Raw genomic sequence first — 16,750 nt, 5'->3', positions numbered from 1 at the left:
ATAGGATTTTCGTATTTGTTCAGTACTTTTAGTAGTCAACAAGGGATTACAAACTTTTTCCATCCAAAGTTTGATAATTTCCGGTTGTTTATTATCTGCTTCAGGAAACCGATGACGTCTACTAGTCTTATCACCACAGTTCGGCACACAAAATTTATTGCTTTTAATATTTCTATTTTCCGACATCTTATTCAATTATCAGAAAAAACACTTAGTAATCATGATGCACTTCACACTGCAGACAAAGACGAAAAGAATGAGTTTATGGAAATGTTTACAAACGTAAAATCAGCGATGGAAGCGACCCCATGCGGTGGTTCAACAAACTAAATAAGGGGTCCAGTTTTTGTAGCTGAGTTTCCCCTCTATCTTGACTTACTTTATGACTGAGACTGAGAACTGAGCTGTGGATCTACAGTTGTAGCAAACCACAGATAAGCATGGAGATTTAGTTTTCGATTCTTTTTCTTTTTTTTTTTAATTTTTTTCTTTTTTTCAAATACCCAACCACAGAACACTGACCAGAGATATCTCTGACACTGACTGAAGGAGGAAGTTAAGCCATATTTTCGCGATTGAGACGCGTCAGGCGTTTTTGAGCGGTGCTATTCGAGTGAATAACTGCCAATTCACAATGATGTTAATGGTAATGGTAATGTTAAAAGTGAGCTACGATGTTAACGCTTAAATAATAATAAATTCAAGAAATATTCATAATTATCATTAACATTACGCTTGACATTAACATTGATGTGAACAGTATCGTAGGAGCTCAATTATTTATTATTATTCAAGCGTTTACATTGTAGCTCACCGTTAACATTACCATAACCATTAACATCATTGTGAATTGGCAGTAAGTCATGACGTCAGTCTTTAAGACGCATTAAGCGGAACCTGGCGGTCTCTCGAGAGCGCCTGTGTCGTCTTAAGCGGAAAGAGGTAAAGAAGAAGGGAGAATATGTTGTTTATATCGAATTTGATTTGAATTTCTACTAGGGAAGAGTGCTTTTACTGCCAATAATGCAGTTGCTGCATTATCATTTAGAATGAATAAATATTTTTTAAATAATGGCCAAAGAAAAGAAATTGAAAAATTCACAATTCTATTCGCTGTCTAATGACGACGACAGATTACTCAACCATCAGCGATATTCTATTTTTGCGACAACAAAATTAATGACGGACGTCACGCTTAAAGACGCTTTAAGACATCGATTAACGTCCGGTTTCATAATCAAATTTAAAGTCACTTTAAGCTTAAAGCTTCCTTTGCTGTCATTTTAATGTCAAGTTTCATAATCGAATTTAACGTCACTTTAAGCTTAAAGCTTCCTTTACTGTCATTTTTAGTAGAGTTACAGCCAGTTTCATAATCGAACCTAAAGCCGCTTTAACTTTAAAGCTTCCTTTAACCCTACTAAAAATGACAGTAAAGGAAACTTTAAGCTTAAAGTGACTTCAAATTTGATTATGAAACCGGATTTTAAAGGAAGCTTTAGAATTAAAGCGACTTTAGGTTTGATTATGAAATCGGCCGTTAGTAGGGTTAAAGGAAGCTTTAAAGTTAAAGCGGCTTTAGGTTTGATTATGAAACCGGCCGTAAGACGCTTGACGCTTAATCGCCAAAATATGCCTTTAATCTTTGTCCCAAAGAGAAGGAAATCTTCTTTATTGAGTACGGGCATTAAAACTGCGATCACAGCAGTTTGTGGCAAATATTAGATTAAACTAGATTAATATTTGGTTTATGGTGCCAATCTGAAATATTCAAGGACTTCTATTTTTTCATCAGCAATAAAAAAATGATTGAACGAGATTATGGGCCTGTTCCGATATTGCTGGTTTTACTGGCCCGCAATCGAACAACAATAGAACTCGAACGACTGGGCCAATAGGCATCGTCTCTGAAATACTGACAGTACTGTTCAGGAATATCGGAACAGACAGTATATGAAATGAGCAAATAAATAATTTTAGTTTTATATGATATGTAACCAAAGAGGATCTTTGATGTAACATATGATATGTAACATACCTGTTCTACAAGTAACGAATTTTACCAGAAGTCAACTGATTTTGCTGATACCTACATTAATTAGTTGATGATCAAAAAAGAGATATCAAAATTATAATCATAAATAGGATTATAATGATTGGCAATTCAAATGTAGATTGCAGCGACATGCGACATGGTAATGACAGTTCGAAATAAAAAGTTAATGCAGTCATTGTCATTTTTGAAGGGGATTTTGATATTTTCGTCAAATAAACCTTTTTTCTCATTTAATAGTTGGTTTTCCTCAATTTTGAAGATTGGCTGTTGCAAATGGATTCAAGTGTGTTAATTATTATCAATTTTAGGTCATGAAGTAATAGAATATATGAAAAAAATTCCGACTATGTTCTGAATCAGCTGATAAAAGAGAGCAAGATTTTTTAAATCTGAACTTCTTGGCTCTTTACACGATCATAATAGAAGGAAATTGATTATATGGACAGCCACAACTATGATATTTTGCCTTCTCCATTATATACAATGGCTAAAAGGTTATATATCCAGGTTATTTAATTCACTTTCTATTATTCGTAACAAATTTGAAATGTACAAAAACTTTACCATGCTATAAAAGGACGAGATACATATGTTAAAATTTGGACCCCAAACATTGACTAAAAGTTCATTTCATCATGGCAAATCGTAAAAACTTACATCTCCACAAGAAATTCGTAATCGAAGATTTGCTCAAAGGATGCAAATTATGACAACTTCTCTAAACTTTCCCCATTGTCACGAGATGAAGATATTTTCAACAAATTAAGATATATTTTTCATGAAAACTCTAATTGAAACACCAAAATATACTCCGTTCCTCGATGTAAACAAACAAAAGTGCATTAACTTTTTATTTATAAAAATTAGCACCAGAGGGCGTATCGCTTGTTTTGAATTCCCAATAACTTTCATTCAAATTGAGGAGAAATCACAGAAAGGTTGAGGTAGTCAACTGACAATTATTATAATTGAAATTTAAATTCATATAGAAGGAACAGATTCAAATTAGACAAGAAATGAGTGATAGTACCTTGAGCTTCACTAATCTACAAACTACATGGACTTCCAATCGTTATTATACGGTTGGTTTGATAGGATTCGTACTTGGCCTCAGCAATACTCTGCACCTCTTCAACAATATGAAAGTATTAGGAGCTGGATTCTTAGGACCCTATCTTTTATTCAGTACGGCTCTTGGCATACCCTTGGTGATTTTGGAGTTGAGCTTGAGCCAATATGGTCAAAAAGGACTTATTCGTATTTGGGCCCTTTGTCCAGTTTTCAAAGGGATGGGATATCTCTGTCTTTTATATTTACTAGTGATGCTCGTAGAGGATTTGAGCGTGCTAGCCTATCTTGCCAGATATATGATTAATTCTTTCTCCACCCAGAGCGGTAAGTTCATGTAAAGCTTTCCGTTTGCCCAAAAACAATTGGCTTGGGTCGAGGTGTGTGAAATCGAATCTTGTGTGATCATACTTAGAATAAGTTGAAATATTTACTGCAGGTTGGGACTCCTGCAATAACGACTGGAACACGGAGTATTGTTTCACCCTTGAAACTAACGTTTCTAAACGATTGGATTGCTATGACCTTCATGGGAAACCCAAATGTGACAAAGCTTTATGGGAAAGTAGTCACAATCAATATTGGTGGTTGGTAGTTCAAAACATAGATATCGGTAAGTCGAGACCCCCAAAAAACCCAATAATGGTTTGGAAACTAACAGTTTCTTCAAGGAATGTTTCAGTGGAAAAGTGTGGGATACTGTTTGGGGGTCACATTGATTGCGTACGCGATAACTTTCAAAGGTATAATGGTCATAGAAAAAGTTGTGTATTGGTCACTCATATTCGCAGCAATCGAATTCACCATCCTGTTATATTGTTCACTCATACAGCGCGGTTCAGGCAGTGGCCTCGTATATATTTTTTACTGGGACTGGAATGTTTTCAAGAACAAGACCCCTTGGATAATATGTTTTGAATACGTCATCAACTCCAATGGTATAGGTGGAGGTGAGAACTCCCTTATTTTTCGCCTTCCCGTAGGGGAGAGTTCCTTTGAATCGGACGGCCCATGAACCGGACGCTACAGTTTTCTACTACACTCGATAGTAATTTAGCATCCTTTACGTAAATCCTATTTTTGCAACATCGATCGATATCTCTTGGAAAATGGCCAACCCTGTGGCTCGCGCCTTGTTGCAAAAATGGGATTTACGTAAAGGGTGCTAAATTACCATCGAGTGTAGTAGAAAACTGTAGCGTCCGGTTCATGGGCCGTCCGATTCAAAGGAACTCTCCCCTACATATTTTTTCACTTATTCATTGTTTTACATATATTTTTTTTCATTAGGGGGATTGCGAACTCTGGGAGCACAGAATAAGTTCAGGGGACATTCTTATTTGAATGCCCTGATGTTGATGCTCGTGAATATTACGGTCACAACTCTTTACGGTGTGCTTTACTTCAGTCTTTGTGGAAACCTCAGCTATTTCTCCAGCCAGAGTATTGAAGAAATCATGGGAGATACAGAACCCGAATTTTGGTCCAAAGTTCCTAGAATGCTGCAAAGATTGGATGGGCCGGAAAGGCTATGGCAGTGGATTTTTTATTCACAAGTTTTTCTCGTAGGTGAGTAGAAACAGAGTTTATTATAGTTTTATCTCATCCTCCGAGAAAAGAAAAGAAAAATTTAGGGTGAACCAAAGAATTCATATTATTGTATGAGTGTTCTGTGATTACTTCTCTATGACTTAACCATAGATTGGTCCTTTGTTTCAGTGTTCTCGAAGTGTATGCTGATTACTTTCGTCATCGTGAGAACGATTTTCAACAGATTCCCTAAAGTTGAAAACTATTTCATGGTGATCAGTTGCGCAGTTTACGCAGTCGCTTTTCTGTGCGGCACCACGATGTTCACTTCATTCAGTACTTTTATACAGAAGCAACTCATTTGGATGGTTGTCAAAGGGCCGATGATTCTACTGATGAATTTGATTCAGACCGGTGTCATTTTGTACATTTACGGACTGACCACCGTCGTAGATGATCTACATTTCATGCTTGGCTTCCGGTTGCCCTTCTACTGGCAAATCTTGCTATTTCTGTCACCGGCGATACTATGCGTAATGTGGATTATGAGCGTATGGGAGTTCTACGAGAAAATGCGTGTGATGGATATTTCCGTTGCAAAACAGTTGGTGAGTGTATTGCCGTTGGCTCATCAGAGGATTGAGAAAAAATCGCTTATAACCAAACACATAATAATAAAGATTAATTCAGATCAGAGGCAACCTCTGATGGTTGTCTCTGTTCAGATGTATACCCCCGCCACTGAAGAAAAGCAGATGCTTACCATGGTTTAGGTCTCATTCGACCACGTCAGGGCAACATAGCTTCTTCTCCGATGGAAAAATGGTTTGGAATTGACGGGACTCTTATTCAATACTGGCAGACGCTACTGAGTGCTATCGACTATGGAGTAATACAGAGCGCCACCAAGTATGAAACGAGAACCGATTCAATCTCCTCCATATCGAAACCCAGATGAAGACAAAAGCATATGTCCCATATTTCCACTAATTCAAACACATAATTTCGAAGGAAATTAGCAAACTTTATGATTTTCTATGATATGCTGATCTCCATCGAAATTTCTTAGTGACTAATTTTGTATACGAAGTTCTGTGAATCATATGGCGGTACAAGCTAAGCACTACGTTCAGATCACAGACCAATAAATTAATTTATTCCTTGTCCAAAGTTTCGATACAGAACACAGAATATTTTATCTATCTGTCTATCTAGCTTCTATAGCCCAATTCGAGACGAATTATGATGAAAGCTTAGAGGTGTTTCGCGAAAATTTAACTGTGTTTACAGATGATGAACGCGGTGCTGTATTTGCCCATATATTCATCAATCGGCTATTCCATCTATTATATGCGATGGATGATATGGAAATGCCATTGGGAAAACGTCTTCAGGCCTAGCGACAGTTGGTACCTCAGTGATCCAATCTTGAGGAAAAGTCGACAAATGTTCTCAGCAATGAGCATGACTAAGGAATATTTGTATCGTCAAACGAAAAAACAAGAAAAGGCCGCCTATGACCTGGACGAAACTGCATATGAGCAAGAATGAGGCTTATACGTGAAAATTGATTTCATGGATTTTTTATGTAATGATGTTCATTTATATAAAACAATTTCGATAAATATATATCTTTATTACTTCAGTTGCTCAGAATTGTTGATACATAATATACCGGGTGGCCCACCCCAGACGCGGCGCTTATTTTGCGGGAGTAATGAAGAAATTTCGAAAATCTTTTCTTGTGGTGTGTGTATAGGGTGTTCAAAAGTTAAAATTATTGTCATATAGGACAGGGTCTTCGAAAACAAAGATATAGACCAAAGTTTTCCATCATATTCTGAGTGATTTTCAAAGTCTCATATTTAATGAGATTTGTTCCTTGAAATCTTTAAGGTTGTTACAATATTAATATCTGAATAAAAAACCTAAGAAAATCCACTCAAGGCAAACTCTGAGTGGAGACATTCAATAAGCTGACACAATATAGTTCATTATCAATGAAAATGACCTGCCAACTTGACCGAACTAGTTTTTGAGTTTTTTTTTTATTGGAAGAACAATTAGAGACAAGACGTTTATTATACCGGGTAGCCAACCCCAGACGTGGCGGCGCTCATTTTGAGGGAGTAAATAAAGATATTTTGAAAATATTTTTTTTGATATGTTGAAAAGCGCAATTTTAATATACAATACAGGGTATTAGAAAACAAAGATATAGATAAAAGTTACACTTTTTTATGTAACACCCTGTATTTGACCTCAAAAATGGAATGGCAAGATCAAATTATGATGATTTTCTTCAGATCACTTTATACCTTAGAAGGACGTTTACGAGATAATGGCGAAAATCGTTTACTAGTTTTGATTAAAAATCGAAAATTGCTCAGAAACTATCAGGTTTAGATATAGGAAAATTTTATAAAGATAGTTTCGAAATTAATTTTTACGTTCAACGAGATATAGAAATACCGGGTGTGCAATTTGAAATATGAACGTTTTCGACTATTATTTGTAGTTGATGTTTGAGAATTAATTATAATCACTCTGTATATTCCAGAGTTGAAATTTTCTTTTATATGTAGAAGTAGCTAACTTGTCTGAACCGCTGGCGTAACTAGTTTCTTCATAAATAAAAAAAACTCCGTATTTTCAATGTTTCGCGTTTCGCCATTATCTCGTAAAGGGTGCTTCTGAGCTATAAAGTAATCTGAAGAAACTCATCATAACTTGAGCTTGCCATTCCATTTTTGAGGTCAAATATAGGGTGTTACATTTAAAAAAAATCAAATACTATTGCAAATTGCTTCTTCTGAATGTTAGTTATTCATCGTAAATCTCCCTGTATATATTACGTCACACTGGGGAAGAATTCAATTGGTCAGAGAAGGCGGAGCTACGGTGGTGCTATTTTGTGGATTGGCTGCGTGAAGTATTGGTCTCTCTCATACTTTTTCGCTCAACTTTATGCCTGAATATATTATTCTGTGATTTGTGTATACCTGGTGGTTAAATAAGGAATATTCACTTTATTTGTGTTCTGTGATTCAGTCTGTTCTCTATTTTTGGATGAGAAGTTGTAGTGATAGTGCTCCCATATCGTAGGATTTACCACAATTTCAAATTGAAGTTTTGTCGATGAAAAATTGATTGGATTTGTAAGGTAGGTAAGTTTTTTCTTTTAAGGATATTAGGTAATGAATACTTCGTTTGAAGCAAAGTAAACACTTTGCTTAACTCCAAAAAGAAGATTTTATTTATTATTTTATTCCTCTTGATCACATTCAGATTGAATTGAATATGTCTGAATTTAAATCAGACTCCATGCATCCAAATCTTCGAAGCACAGGAAATAATAATTTCTTGCCAAACAAGTTTTAAGGGTGATTAACCCTTGCAATTATAGGGATGAACCACCAGTGTTGTAATTCATTTTTTAACGGGTTTAGTTTTGAAATAAATGCACAGCGTTACTATATTTACATTATATAGCATATAGTAGGTAGTAGATATATTTATATTTATACCTATAAAATCGTTTGAAAAATTAAAATTTTTTCCTTAGAGAATTTAGGCACCCTGTACAGGGTGGGCAAAATTCGTTGTCTACTGAGAGGATTTCGAGAACTTTAGCAGCTAGAAGAAAACAGATGACACATTTCCTAGCTCATTTTCGGAGAAACAAAGAATGGTGAAAACCGCAGTCTCTTATTACGATACTTCGTTTTTGAGTTAAACAATTTCGTAAAATTCTTATAACTTTTTTGTCTTTGAAGTTACAAATCTGGAACTTGAACCTTCTACAGGCACTTTTTTATGTAGAATCCACTGCTGAGCTCAAAATATTCTTTCATTTCGTATTTCCAATCATTAGGTGAACTTTAATTTTTTTAAATGCAAACTTTCATTGAATTTGTTATTTTTGAGTTGGAAAAAAATCTTTTGTCAGTAGATTCTACGTATGAAAGTGCCTAAGAAGGTTCAAGTTTCAGATCTGTAACTTCAAAGACAAAAGGGTTATGAAAACTTTTCGGAATCTTAAAAATCTCAATTTTTGTTTATAACTCGAAATCTAAAAATGATAGGCCGATTCTGTTTTCAGATTTGGATTAGTCATTAATGAAGAGCTCGAGGATGTGTCATCCGTTTTTTTCTAGCTGCTATAGTTCGAGATTTTTTCTAGCTGCTATAGTTCGAGATCCCCTCAGAGTCGACAACGAGTTTTGCCCACCCTGTACTTCAGAGTGTATTCCTTCTAGTAGGTACTTGTTTGATAAAACAGATAGTAATATATTTCAGAACGTGATCGTTCATTCGTCTCAAATTTTGACAAAATATTTATCATTTTTGGGGCTCATGATAAAGTGACACCACATTTTAGAACATTAACCGGAACACCCTCTGTGTACCTGAAATACTGAAATTTTGAATATTGATAGACCCTTTCGTAGATTTTCCTGATTACTTACTGTACATTAATTCCACGAAAGGTCCATTCAAGAATGTTCGTTTGAGATATTTAAAAATCGATTAGGAACCTTCTAAAAATGATTCTATAGACAGCTATTCAACAGAATCGTAAAATTCGTACCCGTTTCTGAGGAAAACCAGGTAGTAATTGCCGCAAATATCCATTTGCAGGTTAATTTGCATTCAAAAACTGAAGTGACAAATTGTTTACAAGGGTGTCGTTAAGGAGATTCATTGATAAGATTTACAACGGTATTCAGTAATTCCCCTAAAATTCAACGAATAAGCTGTATCACATCCATTAGAGCATAGAAATATTTTCAGATTTTCCCGTAACAATAGGAGGAAGATAAACATTTTACGATGGAACCTACTTACACACCTTTCGTCAAGATAACAGAGCAGCCTGCCCCAGATCGTTCTAGGTTTCGTTATGAAAGTGAAGGTTTTAGTACCTTAGTAGGTATTTCTTCTACGTCGATCCGCAGGACTTATCCGACTATTCAAATAATCGGATACAAAGGAAAAGCAGTAGTCATTGTTTCTTGTGTAACAAAGGACGCGCCGTACAGGTAATTATTTTTTTCCAGGAATATGATTTATCATTTATCCCTGCACTTATTGAGATAAACCCTCTTTTTGAATCACCAAGGCGGGATGAATGATATTCAACGAGGGACATTTTTCTCAGAAAATTGATAAAAATTTAGGAAAACCACAGGAAATCGAAAAAATATAGACTTAATAAACTTTTTAGGGTTTTCACTCCCAATCTCTGAAACAAAATCAATTAAAAATGAAATAAACGATTTGCTCCTGCGTAAATTCTTGCACTAATTTGTCAGGAGCAAATCAACTAGAAAAAATTGTTGCCTGACAATGAACTGAAAATAAAGAGCGTTGAAATTATAATTTTATATTGTAACGTTTCGGAGTCTATATCAGACTCCTTCATCAGACGAAAAATCAACGTTCTTTATTTTCAGTTCATTGTCGGTCCTGTCAAAGTCGCTGATCCGAGTATACAGGGTGTCTGTAAACAAATGCGAAGGACTTAGGGAGATGATTCCTCGATGAAAATAAGCAGGGGTTGTTCTTATTAAATTTTTTTCGAAATCGACCTCCCTTCCAAGATGCAGCCTTTGGAAAGCGATGACGAGTTGACAGGTTTTAATTTTTTTACGGGTTCTAAAAAACACTGAGGGATTAATTAGCCGACAATTTGTGTCGGATCTGCCAAATTACCAAAAACTTTAGAGTAAAGTCTTACGTTCAGGCACAGAGTACCATGCAACCCCATTTTTTAAATTTTTAACATAAAATTTTCTTCGTTTTGTTGCTCAGTTTCCAATCTTTGAATGACTTCGATTGAAACTAAAACCTTGGAGGGTTTTCGTCGAATAGCAATACAGTTTTCAATTATATTTAATTGATTCTGCTCTAGTACTTTCCGAGATAAAGGTACATATACTGGGTGGGCTTTTTAAAACGAAACAGACGAGATAACGGGCGGAATAAATTTATTTCGAAAAAATGCTCGGACACATCGATTTTTGTTTCGAGGGGGACAACTTTCAAGATAAAATTCACAAATATATCGCTTCAACCCTTAGTGTTAGAACACCAACCCCTAAATTTTGAATAGGAAAGATAGGGTGAGTGATACCCCATTTGAAAGGTCTTTTTATTCTGAATTCAGCGTATTAATTTTTTTCTCATTTAATGCATTTGTTTTCGAGATATTCAATTTTGAATTTCGTACAGTACCAGTCATTCCGCTAACCATGCTATGTGAAATCATCAATTATTTGACTAATTCATTCTGTGGTTACGATGGTAACCATTAATTGTCAACATTAGACAACGAAATAATTATTATTGGTAATTACTTTCTTCAACAATTAAGGTGGTTGTCTCGTCTGTTTCGTTTTAAAAAGCCCAGTCTTAATAATAATAATAATAATAATAATAATATTAATGTTTATTTCGATTACAATTTTTACAATAAGTATTCATCTCAATAGGGAAGATCTGATTTGTTTTCGAAATATTATAACTCAAATCGGTAAAATTTCTGTTCAGTTTATGGATGATTACACGCACGGGCGTAGCTAGGGGGGGGGTTTTGGGGGTTCAAACCCCCCCCGAAATAATATAGTTACATAATATTAGTTTCAAAAAGTCTCAATTTATATGTCAAAATCAGAAAAATTTCATTTCAAAACCCCCCCCGAAACTCAACCCTGGCTACGCCTATGATTACACGGGTCAACACCAAATTTGACTTTGACTGCAAAGCATAAAATTTCGATAGTGTAGATCCCAATTAGACGAAAAAAAAATATATGGCATGAAAAACTTTGCTTCTGTGTTTAGGAGACTGATTCAACGATAGCATTTACAATAAAAACAAGCAACTTGTGGAGCCCATGGCTTGTCTTGATTTCAAACAGGAAAGTCAAAATATGCTTCATAGGCTTCAGAGAGAACGTGAGATGTATTCAATTCGTATTTCACGTCACGAATAATAATAAATTGACCACATATAAAACAAAATGCATCAGCATCATATTAACACTTTCTTGACGATATTTGAAGTTTGTCTGGGCTAGTAAACAACACCTGATCATTGTTTATGACTCGAGTGCCCTCTAGCGGCACCTTGTAAACGTAAACACACCACTCTCATCGGACGGTGTTTTTGAATTATTAAAAATTATATAATAAAAAAAATGAAGAACGACTATTAATACCATAACTATCACAAAAGCAAACTTTATACCAAAAAAAGTTATTTTCTTTTCGTTTTTGTGCATAATTAACCGGAAAATCCTAGTATAAACGTTAGGACAAAGAACAAAAATTTTTTTGTAGAGTCGTGTTATTTTCAATAACGAACTGTCGATGTGTCATTCCGCTGCAGAAAAATCAAAAGTCGTTGGAATTTTAAAGGTTGATATTATTGATGCTCCAATCTTCAAATCAACGACATTAATCCCGTGTAATCATTAATATTATTTGTTATATTCATAAAAGTTTTAAGAGGAGTTTATACCACAGGACTTTCCCGCCATCCGTATAAGGCGTAAAGGGGGGAAAGACTACCAGAATTTGGGGTGTTCCGGAACACTTGAACGATAGTAGAAGTAGAAGTTACGGATATTACAATAGTTTCCACACTCGTTACACTCGTTAAAAAGATGGCAGCATTTAACGAACGTTTTTTTTCAATTTCACCAGGATACGAATTGTAGCCAATGGCCAGACTTTTAGAGAAATTTTTTCATGTGGAAATTCATAGAAGAGATAATTGCACCTCGGAAAGTTAATATCATGAATGAATATTTGTTCTTCCATTAAAATTTTTTTTTCTGTTTGAAGAATACAAAATTTCTGACTTTCCGAGGTGACCAACTGATTGAATTGAATTATTAAAAAAAACGGTGTAGATCCCTCTTAAGTGATAAAATGATAAAAATATCAACAATATTCGAAACCCCATGGTCACAATTTGTGCAGGATAAGCAAAATAATTGAAAATTGTGCCTTACATTTGTTTTGTTTCGTTGCTCGATTTGAATCAATAATTCGATAGAGTCTAAAATCTGGGATAGTTTTTGTCGAATAGCAACTGATTTTTGTCGTCAATTTAATTGATTTAGCTCCAGTATGATGGACGAACAGATTCTCTTTCGAAATCTTATATCATAGTATAGTTTAGTTTATGGGATACTTATTTTCAATAACGAAACGTTCAACGTTGGATTCTGCAAAAAAAAATTTCGATGTTTTAGCACTACAGTTTTTAAACCAGAGGAGAAACACAAAATCTGATACCCCATTCTCGTTCTCTTTTTCTGAGAAACAAACAATAGTAGTAGTCATCTTTGGCCACTTTCTTTTGTTTTCGAGTTATATGCAAAAAGTGGAAAAATGGCGATATCGAAATAAATTTATATCTCTGCTAATACTGATGATGGAGCTCTGAAATTGAAACATTATGCAGACACTTTTTTACGTAGAATCCAGTGGCGTGCTCGCCTTTATAGCAGGATTTTCAATTACGAAGCTATGACCCAAAGTTATGTTTTTTAAAAGGGAACACTAGATTTCTGTGCAATTTTTCGAAAGCTTAATTTTTACTGATTTCAAAAATATATAACATCATATGGTTTGTAACAATATAAATAATAGAAAATGGTCAAAAACACTTTTTTCCAGTATTTCTATGGTTTCAACTTTTGACGAGCACAGAAAAATAGGAATTCCTATACCAAAAGCAGTCTCCTTCCGGCAATGTCATTCTTTCTATGCTTTTTACCAATTTTCACAAAATTTGAATCAAGATATATTCCATGAATTTTCATAATAATGAAAGGACTTATAGAAGGAGGCACTGGTAATCATACGATGCTATATTTTTCTATGCTCATCAAAAATTGAAACCATAGAAATATTGTGAAAAAAGGTTTTTGGCCATTTTCTATTATTTATATTGATACAAACCATATGATGTTATATATTTTTGAAATCAGTAAAAATTAAGGTTTCGAAAAATTGCCCAGAAATCTAGAGTTCCCATTTAAAAAAACATAACTTTGGGTCATAGCTTTGTAATTGAAAATCCTGCTAAAAAGGCGAGCACGCTACTGGATTCTAGTAAAAAAGTGCCTGTATAATGTTTCAATTTCAGAGCTCTATCGTCAGTATTAGTGGAGATATAAATTTATTACGATATCGTCATTTTTCCAATTTTTGCTTATAACTCGAAAACAAAAGAAAGTGGTCAAAAATGACTACTACTATTGTTAGTTTCTCAGAAAAAGAGAACGAGAATGGGGTATCAGATTTTGTGTATCTCCTCTGGTTTAAAAACTGTAGTGCTAAAACATCGAAATTTGCCCACCCTGTACATTTCAACAAACGCTGTTAATAGTTCCATTTTGTCCATCTTAAACCATTCTAAATCGAAATTGAGAAACTAACTTAAATATACCTAATACTGATTCCCAGGCCTCATCCTTTCAATATTGATGGAAAACAAGGATGCAAAAAGGGAGTATGTACAGTCAAGGTTCCTGAGGGAACAAATATAGTAGAATTTTCCAACATAGGAATAAAATGCGTGAGGAAAAAAGACGCAGCTGAATCGCTCAAAGAAAGGAAGGCACTCAAGATAGATCCTTTCAGAAGTAAGTTGCATAGAAATTTTCCTTTTCATCTTTTAATTTTTTCCATCTTATTTTCAGCTGGTTTCAGTACAGATCAGTCAGTGTACGATTTCACCGCCGTGAGACTATGCTTTCAGGTTTTCACAGAGGGAGAAAATGGAAAATTCACCGTGCCAATTCCACCGGTCGTCAGCGATCCAATTTATGACAGAAAAAATAAGACCGACCTGATCATCTACAGAATTTCCCACTGCGTTACTAGAGTAGACGAGCAACAGGAAATTATCATTCTTTGTGGCAAGGTAATCTATTTGTTCCCCGTATTCACATGGTGAGTCCTCGTTGTATACAGGATGTCCCAAATTATTTGTAGAGCAGATGGATCTCGAAAATTGAAAAACGATAGACAAGCGCTTTAAAAACCTTTGTTCCAAAAAATAATCTCCAGAAAAAGCTCAAATTTAGGGAGAAACGTTTTTTTAAAGCCAAAAGTTATCACGAACCTACTTTAATCTTCCAAGAAATAGAGAAGAAAATTTCCTCGAAACTAGTTGACTACTATGAGGGATCTCGAGAACTATGAGAGTTAGAAGAAAACGTATGAAGAAAACGGATTGTTTCAGAGAAACAAAGAATGGTGAAAACCGTAGCCTCCTACGATTCTTCGTTTTTGTGTTATTAGCAAGAAATGAGATTTTGACGATTTCGAAAAGTTCTCATAACTTATTTTTTCTTGAAGTTACAGATATGAAACATGAACCTCCTATAAGCACTTTTTTACGTAGAATCCGCTGACGAGCTCAAAACATTTTTTCATTTCGAATCATTACGCGAACTTTTTTCGCGTTTTTTTTTAAATGCAAACTTTCATTGAATTTGTTAGTTTTGAATTGGGAAAAAGTCTTTCGTCTGTAGATTATACATATAAAAGTGCCTAAGAAGGTTCAAGTTTGCTTGCTCTTATAGTTCTCGAGACCCTCATAATAACCTGTATAATAAGCATTTGATACATATATCACCACTGAACCCTTAAATTTCGTTATCTCTCCCCTCAAATACTGCAACCTTTTCACTTTCAGGTCGCCAAAGACGATGTACAAGTGAGATTCTACGAAGAAAAAAACGGAGTTTTGGTGTGGGAGGACTATGGGATGTTCACCTCGTCCCAAATACACAGACAAGTGGCCATTTCTTTCAGAGCCCCTAAATTTTATAACCTAGAAATTGAGAATCCGGTGAGGGTTTTGGTTCAGCTCAGAAGACCCTCAGATAACGCTGTCAGCGAATCCATACCTTTTGAGTACCTACCGTCCGATGAAGTTGGTAGAAAAAGGAAGAAGCCTAAAATAGACAATCTACTCGATTTGGCCCGTTGCTTCGAAAATTGCGGTGAGTTTTTGATTTAGAAGGTGGCTTTTGTTTCTCCCTGAAAGTCCCAACCTGTATATAAAATAAGAATCGAATGAACCATAAAATATTAAATTATTTCTTTATATTTTATTCCAGGTTACAATCCATTTATGAACATCAGAAGCGAGACAGGTAAGGTTGGAATTAAAATCGATAGCGACACCTGGTGGCAAACTTTACAAACACGATAGATAGCTTAGGTAGGACGGTTAATAGGGACTGTTAAAAAATATCTCGAAGCATAAAGCCTACCTATCACGTTTGTTAATTTCACCACCAAGTGACTTCGATTGAATAAATTTATTTTCATACATATAATATATTTTATTTTTTTGTGTTTAATTTTCATCATAATTTCAGCACCTACCGCCCAAACTGCTCCAGAGATGCCACAAAATATTCTATACGCAAATATAGCCACAAATACATGCCAACTGAATATTCCGTCGACTAGTGGAGTATCGCATTTACCCTACCCCTACCCTCAACCGGTTCAACCAGGATCAAGCAAATCTTTCCATCAAACATTCACGACAAATAGTTTTCCAATGAATGTACCGCCAATGGAACAACGAAATATGGAATACAAGCCAGTTCAAGAAGAAAATGTGGCACAAGGTTATAACTTCGACATCAACACCTTCTCGATGTCCCTACAAAACAGTTTGTTCTTCAATGATGCAGCAAATACCAATCAAAATTACACAGACAGCTTGACCAGAATAGCTGAGGAAACCTTGGATAGTTGTTACCAAGAAACAAATAAGTTCCATTGAAAAACTGAGTTCTTCGAGGAAGAATCACAAAAATTTAGAAAAAGGAATATCATGTATTATTGACAACATCATTTTCGAATTACTCCTGTAAATAATTGTTTAATTTAAAATTCTGAGATATATGCTAAATATATCCGTACTGACAAATTGCTTTTTGATTCGTGACAACGAAACATCCTTAAAAAAAATGAGTGCCCTATCAAGAGAACTTTCAGTACACCTGCCAGAGGTCGCTAGCTATCCATAGTTATTATTTTGCCTGCACTGAG

The 16,750-nt window shown here is 35.0% G+C and overlaps 2 protein-coding genes across 2 annotated transcripts; both read left to right on the top strand.

Annotated features, from left to right (window-relative positions):
- The first annotated feature begins 3,014 nt into the window (after window positions 1-3,014).
- LOC123317200 (creatine transporter-like) lies at window positions 3,015-6,294 on the top strand. The gene is made up of 6 exons (XM_044903607.1): window positions 3,015-3,451; window positions 3,564-3,737; window positions 3,796-4,074; window positions 4,415-4,693; window positions 4,844-5,262; window positions 5,945-6,294. Exons 1-6 carry the CDS (start codon window positions 3,073-3,075, stop codon window positions 6,203-6,205), a joined length of 1,791 nt encoding a protein of 596 aa, XP_044759542.1. The 5' UTR covers window positions 3,015-3,072; the 3' UTR covers window positions 6,206-6,294.
- A 3,193-nt stretch (window positions 6,295-9,487) lies between these two features.
- LOC123316852 (embryonic polarity protein dorsal-like) lies at window positions 9,488-16,679 on the top strand. Its single transcript, XM_044903110.1, has 6 exons — window positions 9,488-9,696; window positions 14,138-14,316; window positions 14,374-14,597; window positions 15,375-15,684; window positions 15,802-15,837; window positions 16,066-16,679. The coding sequence occupies exons 1-6, from the start codon at window positions 9,488-9,490 to the stop codon at window positions 16,479-16,481; spliced, it is 1,374 nt and encodes a 457-aa protein (XP_044759045.1). The 3' UTR covers window positions 16,482-16,679.
- Window positions 16,680-16,750: the final 71 nt, after the last annotated feature.

Source organism: Coccinella septempunctata, chromosome 7 (genome assembly GCF_907165205.1).
Source record: "Coccinella septempunctata chromosome 7, icCocSept1.1, whole genome shotgun sequence".
Classification (NCBI taxonomy): domain Eukaryota; kingdom Metazoa; phylum Arthropoda; class Insecta; order Coleoptera; family Coccinellidae; genus Coccinella; species Coccinella septempunctata.
Note: the sequence above shows the minus strand (reverse complement) of the source record. Positions and strands in the feature narration are given on the sequence as shown.

Bases quoted from the DNA above. Each gene is read 5' to 3' on its own strand.
- LOC123317200 (XM_044903607.1), top strand. From the start codon at position 3,073: ATGAGTGATAGTACCTTGAGCTTCACTAATCTACAAACTACATGGACT. The intron at 3,738-3,795 runs GTAAGTCGAGAC...AGTTTCTTCAAG, and splicing joins AGTTCAAAACATAGATATCG to GAATGTTTCAGTGGAAAAGT. The intron at 4,694-4,843 runs GTGAGTAGAAAC...CCTTTGTTTCAG, and splicing joins TTCACAAGTTTTTCTCGTAG to TGTTCTCGAAGTGTATGCTG.
- LOC123316852 (XM_044903110.1), top strand. From the start codon at position 9,488: ATGGAACCTACTTACACACCTTTCGTCAAGATAACAGAGCAGCCTGCC. The intron at 9,697-14,137 runs GTAATTATTTTT...ACTGATTCCCAG, and splicing joins ACAAAGGACGCGCCGTACAG to GCCTCATCCTTTCAATATTG. The intron at 15,685-15,801 runs GTGAGTTTTTGA...ATTTTATTCCAG, and splicing joins CCGTTGCTTCGAAAATTGCG to GTTACAATCCATTTATGAAC.